We start from the raw sequence: 25280 nt of genomic DNA, 5'->3' as shown, positions 1-25280 counted from the left end.
CCTGGTCGCGCAGTGGTTAAGAATTCGCCTGCCAACGCATGGGACACGGGTTCGAGCCCTGGTCCAGGAATATCTCACATGCCACGGAGCAACTAAGCCCGTGCACCACAACTACTGAGCCTGCGCTCTGGAGCCTGCGAGCCACAACTACTGAGCCCAATGCCACAACTACTGAAGCCTGCATGCCTAGAGCCCATGCTCTGCAACAAGAGAAGCCACCGCAATAAGAAGCCCACGTGCCGCAGCGAAGAGTAGCCCCTACTCAACGCAATTAGAGAAAGCCCGCGCACAGCAACAGACCCAACGCAGCCATATATAAATAAATAAATATTTTTTTAACTCATGTAACTTTCTGAGCCATATTGTAAGTTAGTTACTTCTCAGTTTGTATTTTTATATTTAATCACATTAAAAAAAATTTATTTATTTATTTGGCTGTGCCAGGTCTTAGTTGCGGCATGTGAACTCTTAGTTGTGGCATGTGGGATCTAGTTCCCTGACCAGGGATCAAACCCAGGCCCCCTGCATTGGGAGCGTGGAGTCTTAGCCACAGGACCACCAGAATTCCCTTTAATCACATTTTTAAGAAGGAGTTCCAGTATTAAATATATTATATTTACAATATAATATAAATATAATATAAAAGTATGTCTTTTCAGTAATTATGGTATGAAAATATCCATGTAATTTGCATTAAATGTTATGTATTTTCTGAAGGTATGAGTTTTTTCTTAGTTGGTATCATTAAATTTGTATGATTTACTTGTTTCAGATTCGCAATGACATCCTTTCAAGAAGTTCCACTGCAGACTTCCAACTTTGCCCATGTCATCTTTCAAAATGTGGCCAAGAGCTATCTTCCTAATGCACACCTAGAATGTCATTATACCTTAACTCCATATATCCATCCCCATCCAAAAGATTGGGTTGGTATATTCAAGGTAAGAGGACTTTCTCCATATTTCTTCCATGTAGGTACTCTTTATTTTCTTCTTAAGAGGTTGACAAGTAGTTTATACTAGTCTTGTCTTAACTCTACTTTAAGGGTCATTTTTGTAAACATCAAATGTAAAACATTGTGTAAACATGAAATATTTAATAGTGCAGCGTAGTGTACAACAAATGATATGACCTTCAGTTCAGCACACTTTCCTCTCTATGATTAAAAGGTTCAACTTAAGTTCTTACAGAAATTTTTTCAAATCTTTTTGTTTTTTCTTCTTCTGTTTTCTCCATTCCTTACCTAAAAAACATGATCTTTTCCTTTGGGTTACTATATCATTTACTATCTTGTCATTTGTAATTAATTTTGTATAGCTCTACAACTATGTTATTATCTCTTCTATTGTCCTGCATTGTTTAAATATTCCTTATATTGTCTTATGCTTTTATAAGAGTATTCTGTTTTACATGACTAAATAGTAAATTCTTTGATAGCAAGAGTCCCAGTTCTAATATTTTGCCAATCATTTTGTATACTATATGCTTGAAAATTACATTGAAATGATCATTAAAGTGTTGGAAGTTTTTTGGCAATTTCAGTTCCTGAGGATGTAATGGAGAACCAAAACATACGAAGGTCCGTTGAACAGTCAAAATAGTGTCATAAATGTCTAAACAGTAAAACTTACTTTTCTCCTTGGTTACTTTAGATTCTCCCTAAGAATCAATTTATTTTATTTTAGATGTGATTTATTAAAATCAAGACCATTAGGTCTTGAAATTTTGATTGTGTGGTCTGTATAAGTTAAATAGCAAAGTAGAAAGAAATAAGAGTAGCCGCTAGAATTAGGCACATGTAAAGTACTTAGAAGTGAAAGTCTGGCCTAATAGAGTGAGGAGGGCAGAAAAACTATATTGGACAAAACAGAGTTTTGGCATTTAATGATATTTCAGTTCCTTTTTTTTTTTGCGGTACACGGGCTTCTCACTGTTGTGGCCTCTCCCGTTGCGGAGCACAGGCTCCAGACGCGCAGGCTCAGCGGGCCCAGCCGCTCCGCAGCATGTGGGATCTTCCCGGACCAGGGCGCGAACCCGTGTCCCCTGCATCGGCAGGCGGACTCTCAGCCACTGTGCCAGCAGGAAAGCCCTCAGTTCCTTTTTGAATTGAATCCCTTATCCCTGGTGTTGCTGGATAGATGAGTCATTTATTCTTTATTTAATTTTTTTTTTTAAGGCTTGTTAGATTCCAGTGTGGATTCCAGTATGGATTCCAAAAGCTTCATTGTAAGCTTTTTATGAAATCAGTATCAGTTTAAATTTTATGTAAGAGATGAATAGCAAGTTAAAGATACTAAGAATTGGCATTTTCTGCAAGAATGAGTCAGAGAGGAAGAATAGAGCAGGGTAATGAGATTGAGGGAAGGGAAGGGCATTCCTGGCAGGAAAATGGCTTAAGCAGAGGCACCGGGGTGAGAATGTTCATGAGAATGAATTAGTTTAACTAGAACATAAACGTAATTTAGGGAAGTGGAGGGAGATGAAGTTAAGCGTCAGTCTTGCCATGGAGGATCTTCAGTGTTAGGCTAAACAATTTGCAGACTTTTCCATATGGGCAGTGGGAAGTCTGCATATGTAGGTGTGGAGGCTGATGTGTGATAAATTGTATTTCAAGAAGATGAATCTTCACGGTTTTCTTTCAGACTAATTTATGTCTTCCTTTTTTTTCTCCCCATTTTTAGTTAATGGCCTATTGTTTAAGCCAAAAGCTTATGAATTTCTCTTCAAATCCAGCCAAACACCAATTCTATCTATTTTCCTGCCTACCTATTAATGCATTTTTAATATCACAGCCCTAGTTCATGCCCTCCTTATTGATTTCTAAGATGATTGCAATAGGTCACCTGTTTTCCCTGCTTTCTTTCATTCTTCTATTTGTTCTTCAAACTGCTCTATATAAACTATAATAGAAAATGAAAATCTGAACATATCTTCCTCTTGTTTAAGTGGTTCTTCATCCTCTATGGGATAATGGCAAGACCAAATAACTTAGTGTGCCAAATAGGGCTCCTTTATACGACTTGATTTATAGCTTCCTTTTTTGTCATTGCCTGCTTATTTTTTGGCTTTGATAACGTTAAACTATTATCTCTTAACTTGTGTACTCCAAGGACCGTAACTTTTCTCCAAGCAGTAATACTTACATAAATACATACATGATAAATAAGTTTGTATAGAATACCCTTTCCATCTTTTTTGCCTGGATAATACTTAAAACTTAGTGGGAAGTTTAAGCATGTACTAAAAATTTTGAAATATACAGGAAGACTCAAGGAAGAAAATAGATCATGTTTTAATACTATTTTAATGCTTACCTAGAATAAGCATTGTTAACATATTGGCATATATCTATAATTAATAATTATACACATACTTTGTATGTAATAAAGTATACACACATGCTGTTGATGCATTGTGGAATTCATGGAAATGTTTCCAAATGTTTACCATTAAACAATGCTTAATATAGATCTCTGTATCTGTTTTTATTTTGTTTGTCATTGTATTTCATAGGATAAGTTCTTGGAAGTGGAATTGCCATGTTTATAGCATTGAATTTTTTTTATTCTTATTTTTTATTTTTTTTGCGGTATGCGGGCCTCTCACTGTTGCGGCCTCTCCCGTTGCGGAGCACAGGTTCCGGATACACAGGCTCAGCGGCCATGGCTCACGGGCCCAGCCGCTCTGCGGCCTGTGGGATCTTCCCAGACTGGGGCACGAACCTGTGTCCCCTGCATCGGCAGGTGGACTCTCAACCACTGTGCCACCAGGGAAGCCCGGCATTGAATGTTTTTTTTTTTTTTTTTTTTTTGCGGTACGCGGGCCTCTCCCTGTTGTGGCCTCTCCCGTTGTGGAGCACAGGCTCCGGACGCGCAGGCTCAGCGGCCATGGCTCACGGGCCTAGCCGCTCCATGGCATGTGGGATCTTCCCGAACCAGGGCACGAACCCGTGTCCCCTGCATCGGCAGGTGGACTCTCAACCACTGCGCCACCAGGGAAGCCCAGCATTGAATGTTTTTAAACACTTGACATGTACTGCAAATTGATTGCTGTCCAGAATGATTTTGATAGATATGATATTGACAAGGTAGGCAGGGAGAAAGTGCCCAGGTAGTAATTTTAAGGGGAAGGAATGAAGGGAAAGTGTGTTGTGTGCTTGAGAGAGTGTTAAGGAATTTAATTTTCCTGGGACAGGTACCAGGTTTAGAAAATGGGAAAAGTTAGTTTGGATCACGTAGATTGCTTTAATATTTAGCTGAGGAATAATTTTTAAGCAGAGAGTAATAGAGTTTAGAGGTGAACTTTAATCTCCTAGTGCTGAATAAGATAAATTGGAATTAGAAAAGAATGGTGGTAGAGAGAATGGTTTTTTTTTTTTTTATAAATTTATTATTTATTTTTGGCTGTGTTGGGTCTTCGTTGCTGCGCGCAGGCTTTCTCTAGTTTTGACGAGCGGGGGCTGCTCTTCGTTGCGGTACGTGGGCTTCTCATTGTGGTGGCTTCTCTTGTTGTGGAGCACGGGCTCTAGGTGCACGGGCTTCAGTAGTTGTGGCACTTGGTCTCAGTAGTTGTGGTTCGTGGGCTCTAGAGCACAGGCTCAGTAGTTGTGGCACACGGGCTTAGTTGTTCCGTGGCATATGGGATCTTCCCAGACCAGGGCTCAAACCCGTGTCCCCTGCATTGGCAGGCGGATTCTTAACCACTGCGCCACCAGGGAAGTCCCAGAGAGAATGTTTAGACCATCTTCATTTTCTAAGTGAGATCAAGCCTTAGAGAAGGGAATCAGTTGTGGGTAATAATCTGTAAGAGGCATCTATAGGGTTTGTCAGCTATTAATTGAATGAATTGGGACTGGAACTCATTTATTGAGTACACTCAGTAATGAGGAGCAAGGTCATGTGCTGAGTTGGGGAGGGCTTGAGTATGGAGAAGATATGGTCTTGCTACTGTGGAAGAATGTCATAGGGAATTGGAGTAGGTTAACCAGGAGATTTCTGAGCAGCCATTTTGTGAGTTTGTCTAGAGAGATTGAGCACCTAGAATTGAGTGAAGAATTCCAAAAGTGGGTATCATTCAGACTGGGAATTTGGGAAGGGAGGTCAAGAGGACAAAGGATACTAGGGTGGTTTTGGGTGCATTATTATTGAAATGATTAATTGACCATGAAGTCCAAGTTGGGTAGGGGAATGAGTGAAGCCAGGCAAGGGATGTAGACTGTGTTGGAGATTTTCTTTTCTTTTTTTTTTTTTAACATCTTTATTGGAGTACAATTGCTTTACAATGTTGTGTTAATTTCTGCTGTATAACAAAGTAAATCAGCTATATGTATACATATATCCCCATATCCCCTCCCACTTACCCTCCCTATCCTACCCCTCTAGGTGGTCACAGAGCACCGAGTTGATCTCCCCATGCGATGCAGCTGCTTCCCACTAGCTATCTATTTTACCTTTGGTAGTGTATATATGTCAGTGCTACTCTCTCACTTCGTCCCAGCTTACCCTTCCCCCTCCCCGTGTCCTCAAGTCCATTCTCTATGTCTGCATCTTTATTTCTGTCCTGCCCCTAGGTTCATCAGGACCACTTTTTTTTAGATTCCATATGTATGTGTTAGCATACAGTATTTGCTTTTCTCTTTCTGACTTACTTCACTCTGTATGACAGACTCTAGGTCCATCTACCTCACTACAAATAACTCAATTTTCTTTTTTTTATGGCTGAGTAATATTCCATTGTATATATGTGCCACATCATCTTTATCCATTCATCTGTTGATGGACACTTAGGTTGCTTCCATGTCCTGGCTATTGTAAATAGAGCTGCAATGAACATATTGGTACATGACTCTTTTTGAATTATGGTTTGCTCAGGGTATATGCCCAGTAGTAGGATTGTTGGGTTGTATGGTAGTTCTAGTTTTAGTTTTTTAAGGAACCTCCATACTGTTCTCCATAGTGGCTGTATCAATTTACATTCCCACCAACAGTGCAAGAGTGTTCCCTTTTCTCCACACCCTCTCCAGCATTTATTGTTTCTAGATTTTTTGATGAGGGCCATTCTGACTGGCGTGAGATGATATCTCATTGTAGTTTTTTTTTTTTAATAAATTTATTTATTTTATTTATTTATTTTTGGCTGCATTGGGTCTTCGTTGCTCTGCGCAGGCTTTCTCTAGTTGTGAGTAGGGGCTACTCTTCGTTGAGGTGCACAGGCTTCTCATTGCAGTGGCTTCTCTTGTTGCAGAGCATACGCTCTAGGCGCAAGGGCTTCAGTAGTTGTGACACGTGTGCTCAGTAGTTGTGGCTTGGGGGCTCTAGAGCGCAGGCTCAGTAGTTGTGGCGCACAGGCTTAGTTGCTCTGCAGCATGTGGGATCTTCCCAGACCAGGGCTCGAACCCATGACCCCTGCATTGGCAGGCGGATTCTTAACCACTGTGCCACCAGGGAAGCTCTCCTTATAGTTTTGATTTGCATTTCTCTAATGATTAATGATGTTGAGCATTCTTTCATGTGTTTGTTGGCAATCTGTATATCTTCTTTGGAGAAGTGTCTATTGACTTCAGACTATACTACAAAGCTACAGTAATCAAGACAGTATGGTACTGGCACAAAAACAGAAATATAGATCAATGGAACAGGATAGAAAGCCCAGAGGTAAACCCACGCACATATGGTCACCTTATCTTTGATAAAGGAAGCAAGAATATACGGTGGAGAAAAGACAGCCCCTTCAATAAATGGTGCTGGGAAAGCTGGACAGGTACATGTAAAAGTATGAGATTAGAACACTCCCTAACACCATACACAAAAATAAGCTCAAAATGGGTTAAAGACCTAAATGTAAGGCCAGAAACTATCAAACTCTTAGAGGAAAGCATAGGCAGAACACTCTATGACATAAATCACAGCAATATCCTTTTTGACCCACCTCCTAGAGAAATGGAAATAAAAACAAAAACAAATGGGACCTAATGAAACTTCAAAGCTTTTGCACAGCAAAGGAAACCATAAACAAGACCAAAAGACAACCCTCAGAATGGGAGAAAATATTTGCAAATTAAGCAACTGACAAAGGATTAATCTCCAAAATTTACAAGCAGCTCATGCAGCTCAATAACAAAAAAAAAAACAACCCAATCCAAAAACGTGCAGTTCTTTTAAGAATTGTATAGTCATTGACTCAGTGTTGGAAGGAAGGAAGTGGAATTTCAGAAAGTATGAGAGTATTTTATATCCTGCTAGGAGGAGAGTGAGTAGTGTCCTGGTGGTTAAGAGCTTGAACTTCAGGTTCAGATTCTGACTCTGCCATTTACTAGTTTCTTAATTTGTAAGATGAGGGTAATATTTATTCCAAAACGAACAGTGAACTGTATCTGTTACTGCTATTCCCAGTGCTACTTGAATCAGGTATCTATAATTCTGACATTAGCAGTTTTGCATGTCAGCCATCACAAATAAATGGTACACTTAGCATGTCTTTTGACCACCTGGTCCAGGTAGAGCCTTAGGGAGATTTTTTTTCAAGAAAGATGTAGCTCTGAGTAGTATTGATATTCCTTTCAAGACCACCATATGGACAGGGACAAAGAATGCAAGGTATGACTTGTACCAGGTGTATCTTTTGGGAAAAACTTCAAATAGGCTCTTTTTCAGGAGATGATAGAAGCACTGGGGGATATGGAATGAGAGACAGAACATTTTAGAGTCAAGATCACTCTCCCTAATACATTGTGTCCCCTTGGGTATTAATGAATGGTAACGTTTAATGAACACTAATGTGCTAGGCACTGTGCCAGGTGCCACTACGGTGCTGTATCTCATTTAATACACGTATAAGCCTTTATCTCCATTTGAAAGAGGAGGGAACAGAAATAACTTGTCTGAAGTCATTTTAGCCAGTAAGTGATCTTTTTTGGCAGTCTGACCTTACTTCCTATGCTCTTAATCACTGCAGTATACTGTGCTTGCAAAAACTACCATTTATGGAGTGCCCATCACGGGTCAGGCCCTCTGCCAAATGCTGCTTTTATGTTCATCATCTAGTGTAATCCTTCTAACAATCCTGAGAGAAAAAAACTGAGCCTTAGGTCAGGAAAATCACTTACATCATGGTTTCCTCAAGCTTCTCATCTGTAAAGAGATGAATAGTGTCTTTCAAATGTTTTTGGCCATGACACGCAGAAAGAAATAAAAATAATATGATTCTGTGATTTGACCTAGCAAAGTTGCATGCAGATACACCTGAAACAAATTTTCATGAAGCAGTACTTAGCCTTCACGCCCTCTGATGCTTTCTAATTAAAAAATAAATGTGGTTATGAACCACTAAATTGATATAATGTTACCACTTACTACTGGGTTGTGACTGACAGTTTGAAAACTCTCCTTTAGAGACTAAAGATTACTAAGATTCTTCCAGTTTCAATATTCTGGACCCTCTAATCCTAAATCGATCAGAATTATAGAACATATGTAATCAAACCTCGTGGATAATGCATAATTTCTTGTAATATACTGGCAAATGGATATCTAGTACCTGTTTTAAACATATCTAATATTCAGTATTTACCACAGTACAGTTCATCTGGAAAATAAAGACTGAGATATGTAATGTATATATTCATGTTGTAAGGTGGAAATGTTTTAGAGATTGGTGGGACATAGGTGGTCTTTTTGTATATATAAACACCTTAGGAATAAAGGTAAAAATAAATTTTTACAAAATTTACCATTGCCTGTAGGCAAGACTTAACTAAAGATGACAGACTAGTGAAGTTTAATTAGTGGATTTAAGGAGGAGGGGGAAATCTAACTAAAAAAAACACAGTTAAATTCAAGGCATAAAATAAATTTTAAAAACTTATGTTTAGTGAAATCAAATTTTAAGTGCAGCATGTTTTTATATTTGATCATATGTGTACTAAGGTTTTCCTTGAGAAATTGGATATCAAGTTGCATTTTAATACATAGTAGAAACTCTGCTGTTATAGATTTTTATAGCATTAGGTTATAGCTTAATAAAAAATTATAATAAAAATTTGACGTGATTGTTAAAATGCTCAGGATTTGTAAACATTCATGCATGCTTTAACTTTAGGATGCAGTGAAAAACAATATGCTATAAGATATCACTCATATTAAACCACTTACTTATAATATCCATGTTTTTGTTGTTTTCCTTTAGGTTGGATGGAGTACTGCTCGTGATTATTACACGTTTTTATGGTCTCCTGTGCCTGAACATTATGTAGAAGGATCAACAGTCAATTGTGTGTTAGCATTTCAAGGTGAGAACTGAAAAGCAGAACTAGATGAAATTAGATGTTTTATTGCCATTAAAAATGTTGTACCCCATTGTAATGATCTACTTAAGCATGTCTAGTGACTAAAGTTGAATGAATTAGTATCTTATCTTTCTTTATCAGAAGTCATAAGAATGTAAACATCTAGTGTAGGTCACATGATATTTTATGTAGAGAAAGGTTTTTTCCTTATTGTCTTTCATTGAAGAGCAGTCTTTTGATGATCTTTTTTTTCAAATGAGAAAATAATGCTGTTACTGATATTAGATAATATAACAAATTAGAGGTGAGAAACATATTCCGTATGAAAATCACAAAGATGATTAACAGGATTTATAGAGTAGAAATTCTATAGGGAAAGTTGCTTATAAAATGGATGTGAGTAATATAAAATTCATTTTTGTCTTAGCATTATATACAGATTTTTAAAAATTCTCTTATTTAAAGGAGAAGATATACCTGGTATTGCCCCTCCCCCCACATTCTGCCTTCACAAAGGTGATGGCTAGAGCTTCAGCATCCCTCCTGTGGCCATGAGGGGAAGGCATAGACAAGAACATATATGTCTGTCCTGACATGTCTGAGCCACTGAATCAAGGCCAGCAGGCAACTGCCTCCAGATTGCTTGTTATATGAAAAAAATACACCCTGTTGCTTTAAAACAAAACACAAAAATTTTAGTTAGAAATCTATAACGGCATTTGCTGTAGAGTGATTTTTGTAGTAAAATTATACTGACTTTGGATTGTATTAAAGCAAATTCTTAGTCTTGTTTATACCATGGACTGTTTTTGGTCTGGGGAAGCTAATGGACTCTGTCTCAGTATAATATTTTAACATACATGAAATGCCCAGAATTGCAAAGGAAACCAGTTATACTCCATTGTATGGATGTAACACAGCTTATTCATCCATTTGTCTGTTAAAGAATATTTTGGGGCTTCCCTGGTGGCGCAGTGGTTGGGAGTCCACCTGCCGATGCAGGGGACACGGGTTCGTGCCCCGGTCTGGGAGGATCCCGCATGCCGCGGGGCAGCTGGGCCCTTGAGCCATGGCCGCTGGGCCTGCGCATCCGGAGCCTGTGCTCCACGGCAGGAGAGGCCACAGCAGTGAGAGGCCCACGTACCACAAAAAACAAAAACAAAAAGAATATTTTGGTTGCTTCCAAGTTTTGGCAGTTGTGAATAAAGCTGTAAAGCTGGTATAAACATTCATGCACAGGCTTTTGTGTGGATATAAGTTTTCAACTCATTTGGATAAATATCAAGGAGTATGATTGCTGTATTATATGGTAGGAATACGTTTAGTTTCATAAGAAACCACCAAACTCTTTTTTACAAAGTGGCAAAAACATTTTGCATTCCCACCAGCAGTGAATGAGAGTTCTTGTTGGACTGCATCTTTACCAGCATTCGGTGGTGTTAGTGTTTTGGATTTTGGTGGTTTACTTCTTTAAAACTTTTTATTGCGAGGTTTGTATATGTTTGGTGTGAACATCAGTTGGGAATGTGATCACATGGAGCTTGCATATACAAAAAAGTTTCTTTACGTACTGTGACAAGAAACACATATTCAGAGAATAAAATTTGTACGGTAATATAGACAGAGATTTAGGTCCTCATAAATGTTTTATAGATTAAGAAAGTTATAAATTATATATGTAGTTTATCTTTTTTTTTTTTTTTTTTTTTTTGCGGTACACGGGCCTCTCACTGTTGTGGCCTCTCCCGTTGCGGAGCACAGGCTCCGGACGCACAGGTTCAGCGGCCATGGCTCACGGGCCCAGCCGCTCTGCGGCATGTGGGATCTTCCCGGAACGGGGCATGAACCTGTATCCACTGCATCGTCAGGCGGACTCTCAACCACTGCGCCACCAGGGAAGCCCTGTAGTTTATCTTTTAATTCATAGCCTTTTTTTAGATAATCAAATTCAAGTGTGTATATTGGAACTGATTTTGTTATTAAGATATTTGTTCTTAAAAGTTGTGGTTTTATTTCCAGTCATTCTTTTTTTTAATCTACTTTTAAAAATTCATTCATTCATTTATTTATTTTTGGCTGCATTGGGTCTTTGTTGCTGCGCGCGGGCTTTCTCTAGTTGCGGTGAGCAGGGGCTACTCTTCGTTGCAGTGCACGGACTTCTCATTGCAGTGGCTTCTCTTGTTGCGGAGCACGGGCTCTAGGTGTGCAGGCTTCAGTAGTTGCAGCATGCAGGCTCAGTAGTTGTGGCTCGCAGGCTCTAGAGCTCAGGCTCAGTAGTTGTGGCACACGGGCTTAGTTGCTCTGCAGCATGTGGCATCTTCCTGGACCAGGGATCGAACCCGTGTCCCCTGCGTTGGCAGGTGGATTCTTAACCGCTGTGCCACCAGGGAAGCCCTCCAGTCATTTTTAATGTGATTAGTTTTCTTATAATAAATAAGAAACTTACAGAATTTGTTATAGTGACTGATGAATTTGCTTATTTATGACAGCAGAAAGTTTCAAAGCAGTTAGAAAAAAAGGAGAAAAGCATCCAGTTTATTTCTGTTCATATTGTAAAAGCATTTTCATGGGAGCTAAGTTTTACATGTTTTTGAAAAGTCATCATAATTTTTACTTTGAAATTTAGAAATAAAATCTTCTGCCTGCCTAGAACTTGTTTGTTATATAAGGAGCTCAGGATAGAGTCATGAAAAATTTAGTCATAGAGAATTAGAGCCAGAAGGAATCTTAAGCATGATCCAAACAATTTTGCTCATTTTGTGGAGTAGTCATGAGAATCCTGAAATGCAAAACTCAGAACAACTAATAAAGTGTACATAAATGTAACTGTTTTCCTAAATGGACTCTTATTTGTTTACTATAATTTGATTGCTAATGTTACAGGCTATAAAATTTGACTTGGAGTTTGGTTTTTACATTTTCCTATTTTATTTTCAGTTTTACTGATCTGAGGAGAGCTATTTCTAGGTAGCTTTAAATTTCAGTTCTGAATAACTATATCTTGTATCTCAAATGGTATTTGAACCATAATTTTTAGTGAATTATTTTTGTGAGATTTAAAAAAAATCAGACCTCGAATATCTAGTTTGTAGAATTTCTAATTCCATGATACCAGAGCTGATTAGTCAAATTATATTTTTCTTTTCTATTTAAACTTTAAAAGTAAGTGTAGTGGCCTTTGCAAAGTTACTCAGCCGCGGATTTAGTAGTAGATAGTAGGAGGATGGGGTTTTTAAAAACTTCAAAAATTTATTGCTAGATGTACCTTTAATTACTTTTTTTTGGCTGTGCCTCTAGGCTTGCAGGATCTTAGTTCCCCAACCAGGGATCGAACCTGTGCCCCCCTGCAGTGGAAGCACAGAGTCCTAACCACTGGAAAGGACCGACAGGGAATTCCCTGTATTACTTTGTTTTAAAACTTTGTATTTTGAAATAATTTTAGATGTAAAGTTGCAAAAATAGTATACAGAATTTTCATCTACCCTTCACCCAGCCTCCCATAATGTTAACATGTGGCATAACCACAGTACATTTATTTAAAAGAACAGGAATTCAACATTGGTACAACACTGTTGACTAAAGTACAAACTTTATTCAGATTTCACTAGTGTTTCCTGTAGTGTTCTTTTCTCTGTTCCTGGATCCAGTCCATAATCCCACATTGCATTTAGTTGTCGTATCATCATAGTCTTCTCCAGTCTGTGATAGCGCCTCATTCTGTCTTTGTCTTTCATAACCTTTACATTTATGAAGAGTACTGTTCAGTTTTGTTTTGTTCTGGTAGCATGTTCCTCATTTTGAGTTTTTCAGACAGCTTCTCATGATTAGATTGAGGCTATACATTTTCAGGAAGTATATCATAGAAGTGATGATGTATTCTTTTCAGTGCATTGTATCAGAGAGTACTTGATGTCTGATTGTCTTCTTAGCAGTAATATTAGTCTTTTTAAAAAAAACTTATTTATTTATTTATTTTTGGCTGTGTTGGGTCTTTGTTGCTGCGCGTGGGCTTGCTCTTCGTTGCGGTGCACGGGATTCTCATGGCCGTGGCTTCTCTTGTTGCGGAGCACGGGCTCTAGGCACGCAGGCTTCAGTGGTTGTGGCACGTGGGCTCGGTAGTTGTGGCTTGTGGGCTCTAGAGCTCAGGCTCAGTAGTTGTGGTGCACGGGCTTAGTTGCTCTGTGGCATGTGGGATTTTCCCGGGCCAGGGCTCAAACCCGTGTCCCCTGCATTGGCAGGTGGATTCTTAACCACCGCGCCACCAGGGAAGCCCGTAATATTAGTCTTGATCACTTGGTTAAGGTGGTGTCTGCTGGGTTTCTCCACTGTAAAGTTAGTATTTTTCCCTTGGTGATTTAACAGTATTATGGGGAGCAATTTTGAGATACCTTGTTTCTCCTGAAACTTTCACCCACTAATTTTAGTATCCATCAGTGGATCTTGCCTACAGTAATTATTGTTGTTTTTGCCTGATGATGCTTTTCTATTCTCATTTCTTGGACATTATTAATTGCAATTATTATGTTAGAAAGAGTCATCCTTTTCTCATTCATGCATATATATTTTCTTCTGTGGAATAAAGTTTAATGCTATAATTTTTTTGTTGCTCAAATTGATTTAGCTTTCTCTGGCTATTGGGAGGTCTGTCAAGGGGGCTTCTGTGTTTTTTGACTCCCCCACCCCCTTCTTTTTTGACAGCTTCTTTCTTATTTTTAAGCACCACAGGATGTTTCAGGCTTATATTTTCTCTGCCCCCTCCCCTCTGTGGACAAAATTCAGCTATTTTTTAAAGAATGAAGTCAAGTGAAGTCAATATCATAATAATGAGGCTAAAAATTTCAAGATATGAAGGAATAATAGGCATAGTGAATGCACATTTCTGGGTAGATATTAATATCCAAGATAAGGGGAATATATTCACCTTTGTGTGTTCGTTTCACAGTCATTGAATGCTTCCTTGTTTCAGGTTATTCTGGGGGGAATTCCAGAATGTTTATATTTATTAATAATCTGCCCTCAGTATTTCTGAGTTCTGGATGTAGGCTATAAAGCATGTGTATAATGGTAATGCAAAGTACATGGTGGAGGATTTTTTTTTTTTTAATGTAAAAAATACCATGGGAGCTTTGGAGAGGATTAATTTTGAGCTGGGATTTGGAGAGGATTAATTTTGAGCTAGGATAATACAGCAAAATTTAAAACAGGGTAACAGTTGAGCTGAAGAGAGAAGGAACAAATATTGAACACATATAATTTGTCAGATAGTGGGCTAGATGATAGAACTACATAATCCATGGTACTTTGGAACTTTGAGATAGATGGCTTCAAATTTCTTTTATAGATAAGAAATTTGGGCTCGGGGAGGTTAAGTAAATAATAATTAGTGGCAGAGCTGGAATTCCAGAATAAATCTGTGTGGTTCCAAAGCTTATTTTTGTTCTGCATCAGTAGACCTCATCCTCTTTCTGCCCTTACACAGTGCATATGTGCAGTGTATTCCGTTTGTTAATATCTCTCTTATGCATTTAGTTAATGTCATATTTGAGGGAACATTTCTTTAAATGATGTATTCCAACCCCTGGTCCTCCTAGGCTTTTATGCTGGTTCTTCCATTGCTCCGCCTTCAGCCTCTTTCTCATTGAAAACTGCATACTTGACTCTCCCAGATAAATTGGTTTTACCCTAGTGAAGATACAGGGAAAGAATATTCTGAGAGTATAAGCTTAGACCTAAGATAAGAAAAATATGGGCATATTTAGGGAAGAAAGAAGAGTCTAGGTTTTTTTTTTTTTTTTTTTTTTGCGGTACGCGGGCCTCTCACTGTTGTGGCCTCTCCCGTTGCAGAGCACAGGCTCCGGATGCGCAGGCTCAGCGGCCATGGCTCACGGGCCCAGCCGCTCCGCGGCATGTGGGATCTTCCCTGACCGGGGCACGAACCCGTGTCCCCTGCATCGGCAGGCGGACTCTCAACCACTGCGCCACCAGGGAAGCCCAAGAGTCTAGTTTTGATAGATAATTTGTGAAAGATAGGAAAGACATATCCTGAGTGCTTAGAAACAGGGTCATAAATGAGAGGATATGGCAAGATTTGTTAAATCCAAATAATTTTATAACAGAAAATTTAATACTTTTTTTGTTTGTTAACTTCCTCTTAGGATATTACCTTCCAAATGATGATGGAGAATTTTATCAGTTCTGTTATGTTACCCATAAGGGTGAAATTCGTGGAGCAAGTACACCTTTTCAGTTTCGAGCTTCTTCTCCAGTTGAAGAGTTGCTTACTATGGAAGATGAAGGAAATTCTGACATGTTGGTGGTGACCACAAAAGCTGGCCTTCTTGAGGTTGGTACCAACAGTGAGCTGGTGATTCATAAATTTATATTATGAACTGGATTATTTTGTTATGAACTGTGACTTAAAAATAGTGAATGTTTTAAAAAAGACAAATCAGTCATAGATAAATTACAAACAGAGCTCATGTTGGTTGGCATTTTAAGAATTTTTAGGTTATGCAGGAGTATAACCTGAAAATCAAATGCTTTTTAACTAAAATAATAAACTTAGAGTGTTGTTTTTGAAATACTTAAAAAAATTTTCTGTCACAATTATGTTACTGATTTCACTGTGGCAGGGACTGTCCCTAGGCTTATCAGTATTTTGTGCATAGTATATCTGCAATAAGTAATTATTGAGAGAGTTTAGACCTAAAACTTCCTAATGTTCCCTCCCCCTAACCTTTCTTCTTTAGGGATGGCCTAATCTGTTGATTGTAGAATAATACACATTTGGGGGTGAAGCTGATGGTAAAGTGGTATGAAGCAGTAAGTCTAACTGTAATTGGATGTGAACTTCATTTCACTATAACACAAGCATGCTCTGTCTCACGTGTGGCAGTGAATCAGTGAAGCGTCCCAGTCTCATAATTTAGGTTCAGCGTTTTTAGAATGATTTCTTTTCCTGTTTATTTGATCAAATGAATAAGCTGGATTAACCATAATTTTAAAAAAAAAGGTGAAAAAGTTTCTCACTCTTTTTCACTGAATATTTTGGAGTCATTGCACTTGCATCAAAAGAAATTTTCTGTGTAGATGGTCTAATAATGCCATATGTCTTAATTTTTAGTACTTAGTGAAGGAAAAAAATAGAACAGCATTCCTATTTCAAGATATTTCTCAATGTCTTTACCCTAAACCTAAAAAATTAGAATGTTATATTGAGTTTCTGTGAAAAAGATCTTCTTTAATTGGTTCAGTATACATTTTTGGTTATTTTACATTCCTATTTAGCCTATGGCGAGTCATTGCTTATTCTTTATACTCGGATGTTTTTTATATGTAAATATTTTATGCCTCTGATTTTATTTATCTTAAAAAACAGACTACAGAAAAAAGACAAGAGGTTATAGATATTAGACAGTCAAACTAAGAAGGTTAGAAGGAACCAGTAACTTACTGTGAATTTTTCTGTATCTTTCCTTTCCCCTTCCAGAAATTCCTCTCTTATCTTAAATAAAGAAATGTAACTTTTATAGGGTGACTAAAACATTTTGTGGTGACAACCGCCTGATGATCAAGGTTTTTAGCCTGGTATTTGAATGCTAGTCAAAGATGCTGAAACAAGCCTAGATCTTATGAAGAATGCAGTGACTGTTTATATTGCAGTTTTTTGGATACTTGTTAGACCACCCTGATTTTAGGACCTCCAACAGAAAAACAACAGGCATTTTGGCATCTACCTATCTTTTGTGCTCCAAGTAAATTGGGACATTGCACAATTTAGTTCTCTTCTTCCTACTCATAAAATGTATGCTGTCTCTTATGTAAATGTTTCTGAGATAAGGTATTTATATCCTGATCAATTTTTTGACGAGTCTTTTAAATTTCCACATTTATCAAAATCTTTAATGATTTTACTAAAAATGCACCAAATTAGTACAAGTGTGAGACATTATCTAGGGCACTGTTGTCATTAAGAATGGTTGAGCCACAATCCTTCAGTTTGTGAACCTTGGTTGTATCCTAGATTTCTAAAAAGTAGATACTTGGGGGTAGTGTAGTATATTTTAACTGTGGACTACCCGTTGGGTGTTATAAAATTATTGTTAATTTTCTTAGCTATGATCATGGTAGTGGTTAAATACAAGACTACTTATTAGGAGATGCTTGGCCTGTGCACTTAGGGGTGAAGTATCTGCAATTATGTTTCAAATGCTTTAACAAAAAAAAAGAAAGAAAAAGAAATAAAACTTAGGTATATAGAGGGAGAGTAAATATGGCAAAATATTAATAATTATTGAATTTAGGTTATGGGTGTTCATGGTACAATTTTAACCTTTTTGTATGGTCGAAAGATACCAGAATACAAAACTGGGGACAGGAATTAGACTTGTATACACTTTCATATAATTTTAATTCCTTTTAAAAATTTCTACTTAAGATTCAGTGAACTCTAAAGTATGTGTCAGTTAAATGAATCACTGGGAAAAAATGGTTCTTTTATAATGTTTCTGTTGTACTGTGTCAAGGTGTATCTTTATTTTTAAGTGGCCAGAAAGTTTAGAGCCAAAAATGATTTTTTAAAAAATAGGTAAGGTAAAAAATTAAGTGAATAAGTAAACTTTTTTCTTTTTTTCTTTTTTTTTTTTTTTTTTTTTTTGCCGTACACAGGCCTCTCACTGTTGTGGCCTCTCCCGTTGCGGAGCCTGTGCTCCGGACGCGCAGGCTCAGCGGCCATGGCTCACGGGCTTAGCCGCTTCGCGGCATGTGGGATCTTCCCAGACCGGGGCACGAACCCGTGTCCCCTGCATTGGCAGGCGGACTCTCAACCACTGCACCACCAGGGAAGCCCAAACTTTTCTCTTTTGAGGGCATTTACTCCTGTCATTTTCATTTAGTCTGATGGAAGAGATAGATGGGTCATTTAAAAATTTTACAGTTCTTTAACTTTCATAAGAGCCATTTTAGAGTTTAATTAGAGTTTGATTCCATGACCCTGGAAAAGTGACTTGGGGTTTATTGGGGGAAAACATTTTATTTTAGCTAAATGTATGATGCCTCCTTTGTGAAGTTTTCCCTCTGAGTCTCCATTCTTCCCTTGTTAGAATCAGACTTCTTTTTTTTTTTTAATAGAATCAGACTTCTTGCTGTAAGAGAAATATTAACCATTTTATTTACTATTTTAGGTCCCTTAATTTGGTAATTTTTAGAATACTGGAGTTTTAGATTTTCCTGAACTAAGTAACTTAGTGTTCATGTAAGAGTCAATTATATTGTTAATATGTTACAATGTGCATTTTTGTCCTAAAATTTGCATTTACTTACAAAGTTTCTTTTAATTTAGCTAAATAGAGGCCATTTTATACATATAGAAACTTATTCCTTAGTACCTTATTTAAAGAACTTTTCACAGTAATCCCATAGATGAAGGCCTTATGTAACACACAAGGAAGTTCTTAATAGATTCAAAGATTTCCCATAGATTTGCATTCAAGAAGAGGAGGTACACATTTTTCTCCTTGATTATTACCCAAAATAAGAACAGCCCAGAATTAGGTCACTTATGAAACTTAATATGCCTCCTTTTTAGTACTGATTTGAAAAGTGATTAGCAGGCAACTTCATAATAAAATTCATTACTTTTATACCTTCTTGTAATGTTTTTTTTCTTTGCCCAACCAAAAAATGGTTTAAGTTTATGATTCATGAATTTTTCTAACTGAAGACTAAAAGAGTCTGATTGATATGAAGTAGATAGTATGTAAAAGTTCTTTCTGCAAATTTCTTCACTATTTTTTTGAAATGGAAAACTGAATTAGTAATGTATTATAAGATTATAAAAAAACAATTTGAGTTTTCTGTTTTATAGTTGAAAATTGAGAAAACCATGAAAGAAAAAGAAGAACTGTTAAAGTTAATTGCTGTTCTGGAAAAAGAAACAACACAACTTCGAGAACAAGTTGGAAGAATGGAAAGAGAACTTAACCATGAGAAAGAAAGATGTGACCAACTGCAAGCAGAGCAAAAGGTTAGTTGTGTCCTATGTAACTGATTGGAGTTATAGTATATTGTCTGAAACCCACTTTTTTCAGGAACTGAACCAGTTAAAATGAGTGAAGACCACATGTTGAAAAAAGTAGCATTTAGATAGATGTTTGTATGAGAATAGGTCAGAGCCTATCAACCTTCTGTCATAGCCTCTTTTATGTTGTAAATGGTTAAAATACTTTAGATTTTTGGTATCAGGCTTGTGACATTGTCCCCGACAACTGTTTCTAGATGCTTTACATCTAATTGTAGGATACTTGATTGATTCGGGGGAGAGGGGTTAGAAATACAATTAGGAATGATAAACACTGAATAAAGGGAAGAATAGAATAAAGTAGTTAAAATTACTCTTCTAAAAAGCAGAATTTAGTGAAATAAGATGTAATGTTAGAATTCTGAAATCCTTGATGTGAGAAATGCAATAAATTATACTAAAAACCACCTAATTAAAAATTGGCACAATTTCTTAATCTAAGAAAAAAAGAAGTATAAGTGTAAAACAGTGTGGCTTGATTAGAGATACAAATGGATTTAAGTCAGTAGCCAAAAACAATGGGAAAAAACAATCACCTAATTTATTTAATATTTTCATAAGAAAATTTGTTAGTTTTGACAAACTTGCACAGATTATGATTATACATACCACAGTCTCACATATGTTGTAACTAGTTGGATATGCTAATATCCATTGACAGGATTGATCTATTGTTCCCTAAGGATGGGGTCTGTTCCATTATTCTTTTGTGCAGCAAGACCTAGAACAGTTGCTTAATAATTGTTAATTGAACCATTAGTACAGTGATTCTTAATAGGTTTTATACTCCAGTGAAGTGGTTGTATATTGCACACCTGAGCAGAGATTAAATACAGATAGGGCTCAAGCTGAAAAGATTTTTTTAGCCTTATTCTGTTTGTTTGAGGATTGCTTATTTGAGTTAGAGGGTAAACATAACTTATAGCAATGTATACAGTTGTGAATCTCCTTATAAACATCTGTAAAGTCTTCTGTCCTTGTTACCATTAGCCTTTTTAGTTTAAAATACAGTTATTCCCCCAATTTTACTCTTGGGGAATACTTGCAGTCCTGCAGTAGGAGTATCCTACAGTAGGAGTAAGATACTTTATTTGGTTAAGAAACCACTTTTTTTTTTTTTTTTTGGAGGGGGGGTGGGTACTGTGGGGCATGTGGGATCTTAGTTCCCCAACCAGGGATTGAATCAGTGCCCCCTGCAGTGGAAGCGCAGAAGTCTTAACCACTGGACCACCAGGGAAGTCCAAGGAACCACCTTTTTTTTTTATTTCCGGTGCACAAGCTTCTCACTGCAGTGGCTTCTCCTATTGCGGAGCACGGCGCGCGGGCTTTAGTAGTTGTGGCCCAGCTGCTCCGCAGCATGTGGGATCTGCTCGGGTCAGGGCTCGAACCCGTGTCCCCCGCATTGGCAGGCAGACTCTCAGACACTGCACCACCAGGGAAGCCCTCAAGGAACCACTTTTTAAATTTGAACTTTTTAAGCAGATGTACCAAATATTATAAATGTTATGATAAAATCTCATTGTATGTGCCTAGCTTGACTATTAGGACATTCAGCTAAATTTTTAATTCAATTGTTATAACTCCTTTGCTATCCTTTGTATAATTCTTACCCTTCTCTTTCTATTCTTCACGCATTTCTCTCGATGTTTGTACCTGGATTTGATAGTTTTCTAAAGTGGCCCATTACAGCATGAACTTAGCCCATGAGATCAAGAATACCCTGAAATATGGCCTTTAAGGTTAGACTCTCATCGCCTTGAAATCCAAGGGAAGAAAGGTTGATTTGCAAGAGTAGGAATGGCAGAATGAGAGGCCTTTAATTGCGAGAAATACTGATGTACATTAGGCCATTTCTCTGGTTCAGTCGAGTATTAGCTGAGATTTAAACAGTCTCAGGTTCTCTCTGCTGTCCAGGTGACAAGGGGTTAAGCACTACAGGCAAGACTAAAGATTATTCTGATAGACTTAGGTTGAGAAAGTGGTAGATTGAGGTCAAGGGATTAATGAAGCAAAATCTGTAGGAGATTGTGGCTGTGGTGCCCAGAAGAGATCTTTGGAAGTTTTTATGGCAACTCATAAATCTTGATGACAGTCACTAATCTTGAAAGGCACTTCTTCCTTGCTGCTATCCTTCCATTGGAATATACTCTCTGGGAAGATGAAGTATGTGGAAGTGATTTTTAAAAATATGTTATACTGTAGAAAATGGTGATAAAAGGACCTAGAATGGTATTGGTTATGTAATAGATGCTCACTAACTTTAAGTAGCTATATTGTTGTATTACCTTTCATAGTGATAGACCAGAGAATCATCGAGGAAGAACTAAAATATGAAGAGTGTCATCCAAGAGGAATAGAAATTGACAGCCTTTTCCCGAGATTTTAAAAGTATTGATAATACTTATATAATGTTACATATAAACAATTATGAGTTATATTTTGGCAACTGCTTATTTCTGGGGATAAAATAACATGCTTGCCAGGAGAGAGAGTTCTTCTTTGTTCCTAGTTGTGGGGCTTCTAGTTTTTTATGAATTTGCTTTTTACTTCCAAAATTATAGTCTACATCTTAATCAGGGAGGCCTGCTGGGCAGTTAGAACAGCTCAGGAACTTTCACACCCGGGTTAGTTGCGTGGCTTATTAAATCTGTGACATTTCTTGGCATCTGTTTAAAATCTATTCCATGGTATGAATTCTGAAAAACGATCTTCATATAATAGTCCTAAAGGGCTTCTCTTTGAGGTATGAGTATATAGCCTCTGAATATCTGAAGGACTATTAAGATATTTACCAGTCATTTAAAATTTTATAATAGTATACTAGGAATGATCTGTAGAGAACTTCAGTTTCTTCATGGTAGAAGAAATATATTGCATTTTCATTGTTTTATAAAATATGATTGATTAACTTATTACCCATTCAATACTTGACAAATACTAAAACAGTTAAATGTTTATAATAATTTAATGTTTATAAATAAAATCTTCCATCTTTTGTAAACATTGACTTTTCTCATTGTAAAATACCACTAGAGGGAACACTCATTTTGTAAATTAAAAGAATTGGACAAGTTAAGATTATCAAAACCAATTGGTATAAGTGATGCGTTTAATTACATTTAACGTTGGCTCCTTGAAGGTATAAGGTAGGATTACAAAGTAGATTAAAACTGAAACCAAATAATATTTATAAATTGAGAGCTATAATTTATATATTGTATTTCCCCTAGATTATTTTAATGTGATATGTATGTTCCATTATTCATGTACACTCTAAATTTAAAAAGTAACAATTTTCATTAAGGGTAATTTTTACATTCATTTTTAGTTCAACTTCAAAGAAGTGTGGATTTTTCTCTCTTGTAAAAGGCTGATTAATAAGAGTAACGCATATAATACTTAATGTAAGCCAGGTGCTATTCTGAGTGTTTTTATGTCTGTTAACTCTCTTTATACTATGAAGTGTAGGTTACTTAACCTGCCTACAATTGAACAGTTTATATAAGTGGTACAGGCAGGCAGTCTGGCTCCAGCCAGTGCTCTTAATCACACTGTATACTATACCAGTGTTCTTAATGACACACTATACCTACTGCTGAGGGCTTATCTAATTGATCTTTTTTAAAAACAGCTTTGTTGAGATGTAATTTACATACCCCCAAAGTTCATCACTTTAAAGTATAAAATTCAGTGGTTTTTATTATATTTATAGAATTGTGCAACCATTACCATAACCTAGTTTTAGAACCCCCAAAATAAATTTTTTTTTTTCTGAGCACTTAGAACTATTTTATTTACAACACTGAAAATAACACACCTACCTGTGTCCTGAACAAAGAAATGAGTGGAAATTTCTCTAGTGTTTTAAGAGGCAGGTTCCACTCATAGAACTCAGCACCTGCTAGGGCTGGCACTTCTGCAGCCCCACAGGACAGCAGTGGCCAGCAGGGACCTCAGCGTGGGGGACCCCTGATCCTTGGGGCCCAAGGGGGGGGAATCCACCTTTCATTCACACTGTGACACTTCAGTCAGAAGAGGCCCCTGCTCAGGGGCGGAAACCTGGTCCCTGTGTGCCTGCTCAGCTCCTTGAGAACCTGCTTCTCCTTCTGGTACCGCTTCTGCCACTCGGCCTCCGTGCTGTGTGTGAAGCTCAGCAGGTGACAGAGCCCGTGGGTGGCAGTCACAGTCAGGATGTCATAGGAATCTTCATTTTCTTTGCAGTGCTGGAAGATATACTCTACTCCCAGGAAAATGTCTCCTAAATTATAGTAATCTGGAAAATCAGGCTGGGGAATTTTGCCTGCTTTCAGATCCTCGTGAAATGGAAAGGAAAGCACATCTGTTGGGGTATTTTTGTTTGTGTAGATTGTATTAATCGGCTGAATCTGTTGTCGACACAGACGACCCCCAGGTCGAACCTCTGCACCCACAGGGCTCTCCGCACTGCCTGCACCTTCTCACGGAGCCGCGCCCGCCTCGGGCACTGCCCGCTGCAGGTTCCTCAGCACCAAGCTCATCACTCGCCCCAAAAGAAATCTTGTACCTATTTGTCGTCACTCTTTATTTCCCACAAGTCCCAGGCAGCCACTAATCTAAGTTTCCGTCTCTATGGATTTGCATGTTTTGGACATTGCATACAAATGAAATAATATGTGGCCTTTTGTGACTAGCTTCTTTCACTTATGTTTTCAAGCTTCACCATTTTATAGTATGTGTCAGCAGTTCGTTCTTTTTAATGTCACATAATATCCCATTGTATTAGGTTTTTAACCCCCAACTTTACATTTATTAGACTTATGTAAAAATTAGCAGGTTGTATGTATATTCCGTGTGTTCTTGTTTTTGTTTTGGAGTGCTAGATATATACTTGAAATTAGAAGATTGAAAACTAGATATATATTTGAAATTAGAAGATTGAAAATTGAATGGTATTGAATCTTGTTTTCCAAGTAGGACTAAAATGGGCTGTGATCCTGTTAAGTTTTCTAGTTAGTTTAGTTTATAATTTTTTGGTGCCTAAACTATGAATTGAGTTTTTTCCATAAAGTAAATTATATTCTTAACTTGAATATTGGTAACTTAAGATGTACTTCAAGATAATTTAAAACCAATTTCTTTTGTGGGGTACTAAGTCAATATTGCTTAAACAATATGAGGAGCATGTTATGAACTATTGTATATATTCATATTGTTTTGGTTCTTAAGTTTCACAAACTAGGTAGGGTACCTTGAGACATTACCAGGCATTTGGGAGTTATCATAGGTATAGGAGTGAGAGAACATGAAAGATCTCTCATTATGATGGTGGCTCTGGCTAGTGTGGACCTCTTCAAATATCTTTATATTTTTGGCTTTCTTTTTCCTTGCGTTGGATACCTGGTTTTGGACAGAGGTAGTTTAAGGCATTTAAACTGCTTAATGTATGGATCGCCCCAGTTGCTTATGTCTATCTATCTATCTATCTAATGTGTAGAATTGCTAAAAACCAATTTTGAAGTTAGGATATCATTGAATTTCTAATTCTCTTTTACCGGTTTTTTATTGAGAAGACACAAAGGCTTAATTTTAATGAGTAATTTAATGTATTTAGCAATACGTTTCTTTAAAGCCAATTACTTTCATTTTGCACCTGATTTGCTAAGTAATAGTTTCAGAAATTCATAATACTTTGTTTCTAAAATATATTTATATACTTTGAACTAGCTCATAATCTTGTATAGACTAATACAGAGGTGTAACATGAAGCATTGTTTTTTAACATCTTTATTGGAGTATAATTGCTTTACAATGGTGTGTTAGTTTCTGCTGTATAACAAAGTGAATCAGCTATGTGCATACACATATCCGCATATCCCCTCCCTCTTGCATCTCCCTCCCACCCTCCCTATCCCACCCCTCTAGGTGGTCACAAAGCACCAA

At 37.4% G+C, this 25280-nt stretch overlaps 1 protein-coding gene and 1 pseudogene across 3 annotated transcripts in view; one reads left to right on the top strand and one right to left on the bottom strand.

The window, feature by feature from the left end:
* TAX1BP1 (Tax1 binding protein 1) overlaps nucleotides 1-25280 on the top strand; it is an 88203-nt gene that overhangs the window by 6742 nt on the left and 56181 nt on the right. For all 3 annotated transcript variants that reach the window (XM_049714843.1, XM_049714842.1, XM_049714844.1), the window contains exons 2-5: nucleotides 773-941; nucleotides 9184-9286; nucleotides 15439-15626; nucleotides 19149-19307. In XM_049714843.1, coding sequence (XP_049570800.1) covers nucleotides 780-941; nucleotides 9184-9286; nucleotides 15439-15626; nucleotides 19149-19307 — 612 coding nt within the window. In that variant the 5' untranslated portion in view covers nucleotides 773-779. The remainder of the gene's footprint in view (nucleotides 1-772; nucleotides 942-9183; nucleotides 9287-15438; nucleotides 15627-19148; nucleotides 19308-25280) is intronic.
* On the bottom strand, nucleotides 22945-23878 carry LOC101288544 (endoribonuclease YbeY-like; annotated as a pseudogene).

This window comes from Orcinus orca, chromosome 9 (genome assembly GCF_937001465.1).
Source record: "Orcinus orca chromosome 9, mOrcOrc1.1, whole genome shotgun sequence".
Lineage (NCBI taxonomy): Eukaryota > Metazoa > Chordata > Mammalia > Artiodactyla > Delphinidae > Orcinus > Orcinus orca.
The sequence above is the reverse complement of the archived record's forward strand: the minus strand, read 5'-3'. Positions and strand labels throughout refer to the sequence as shown.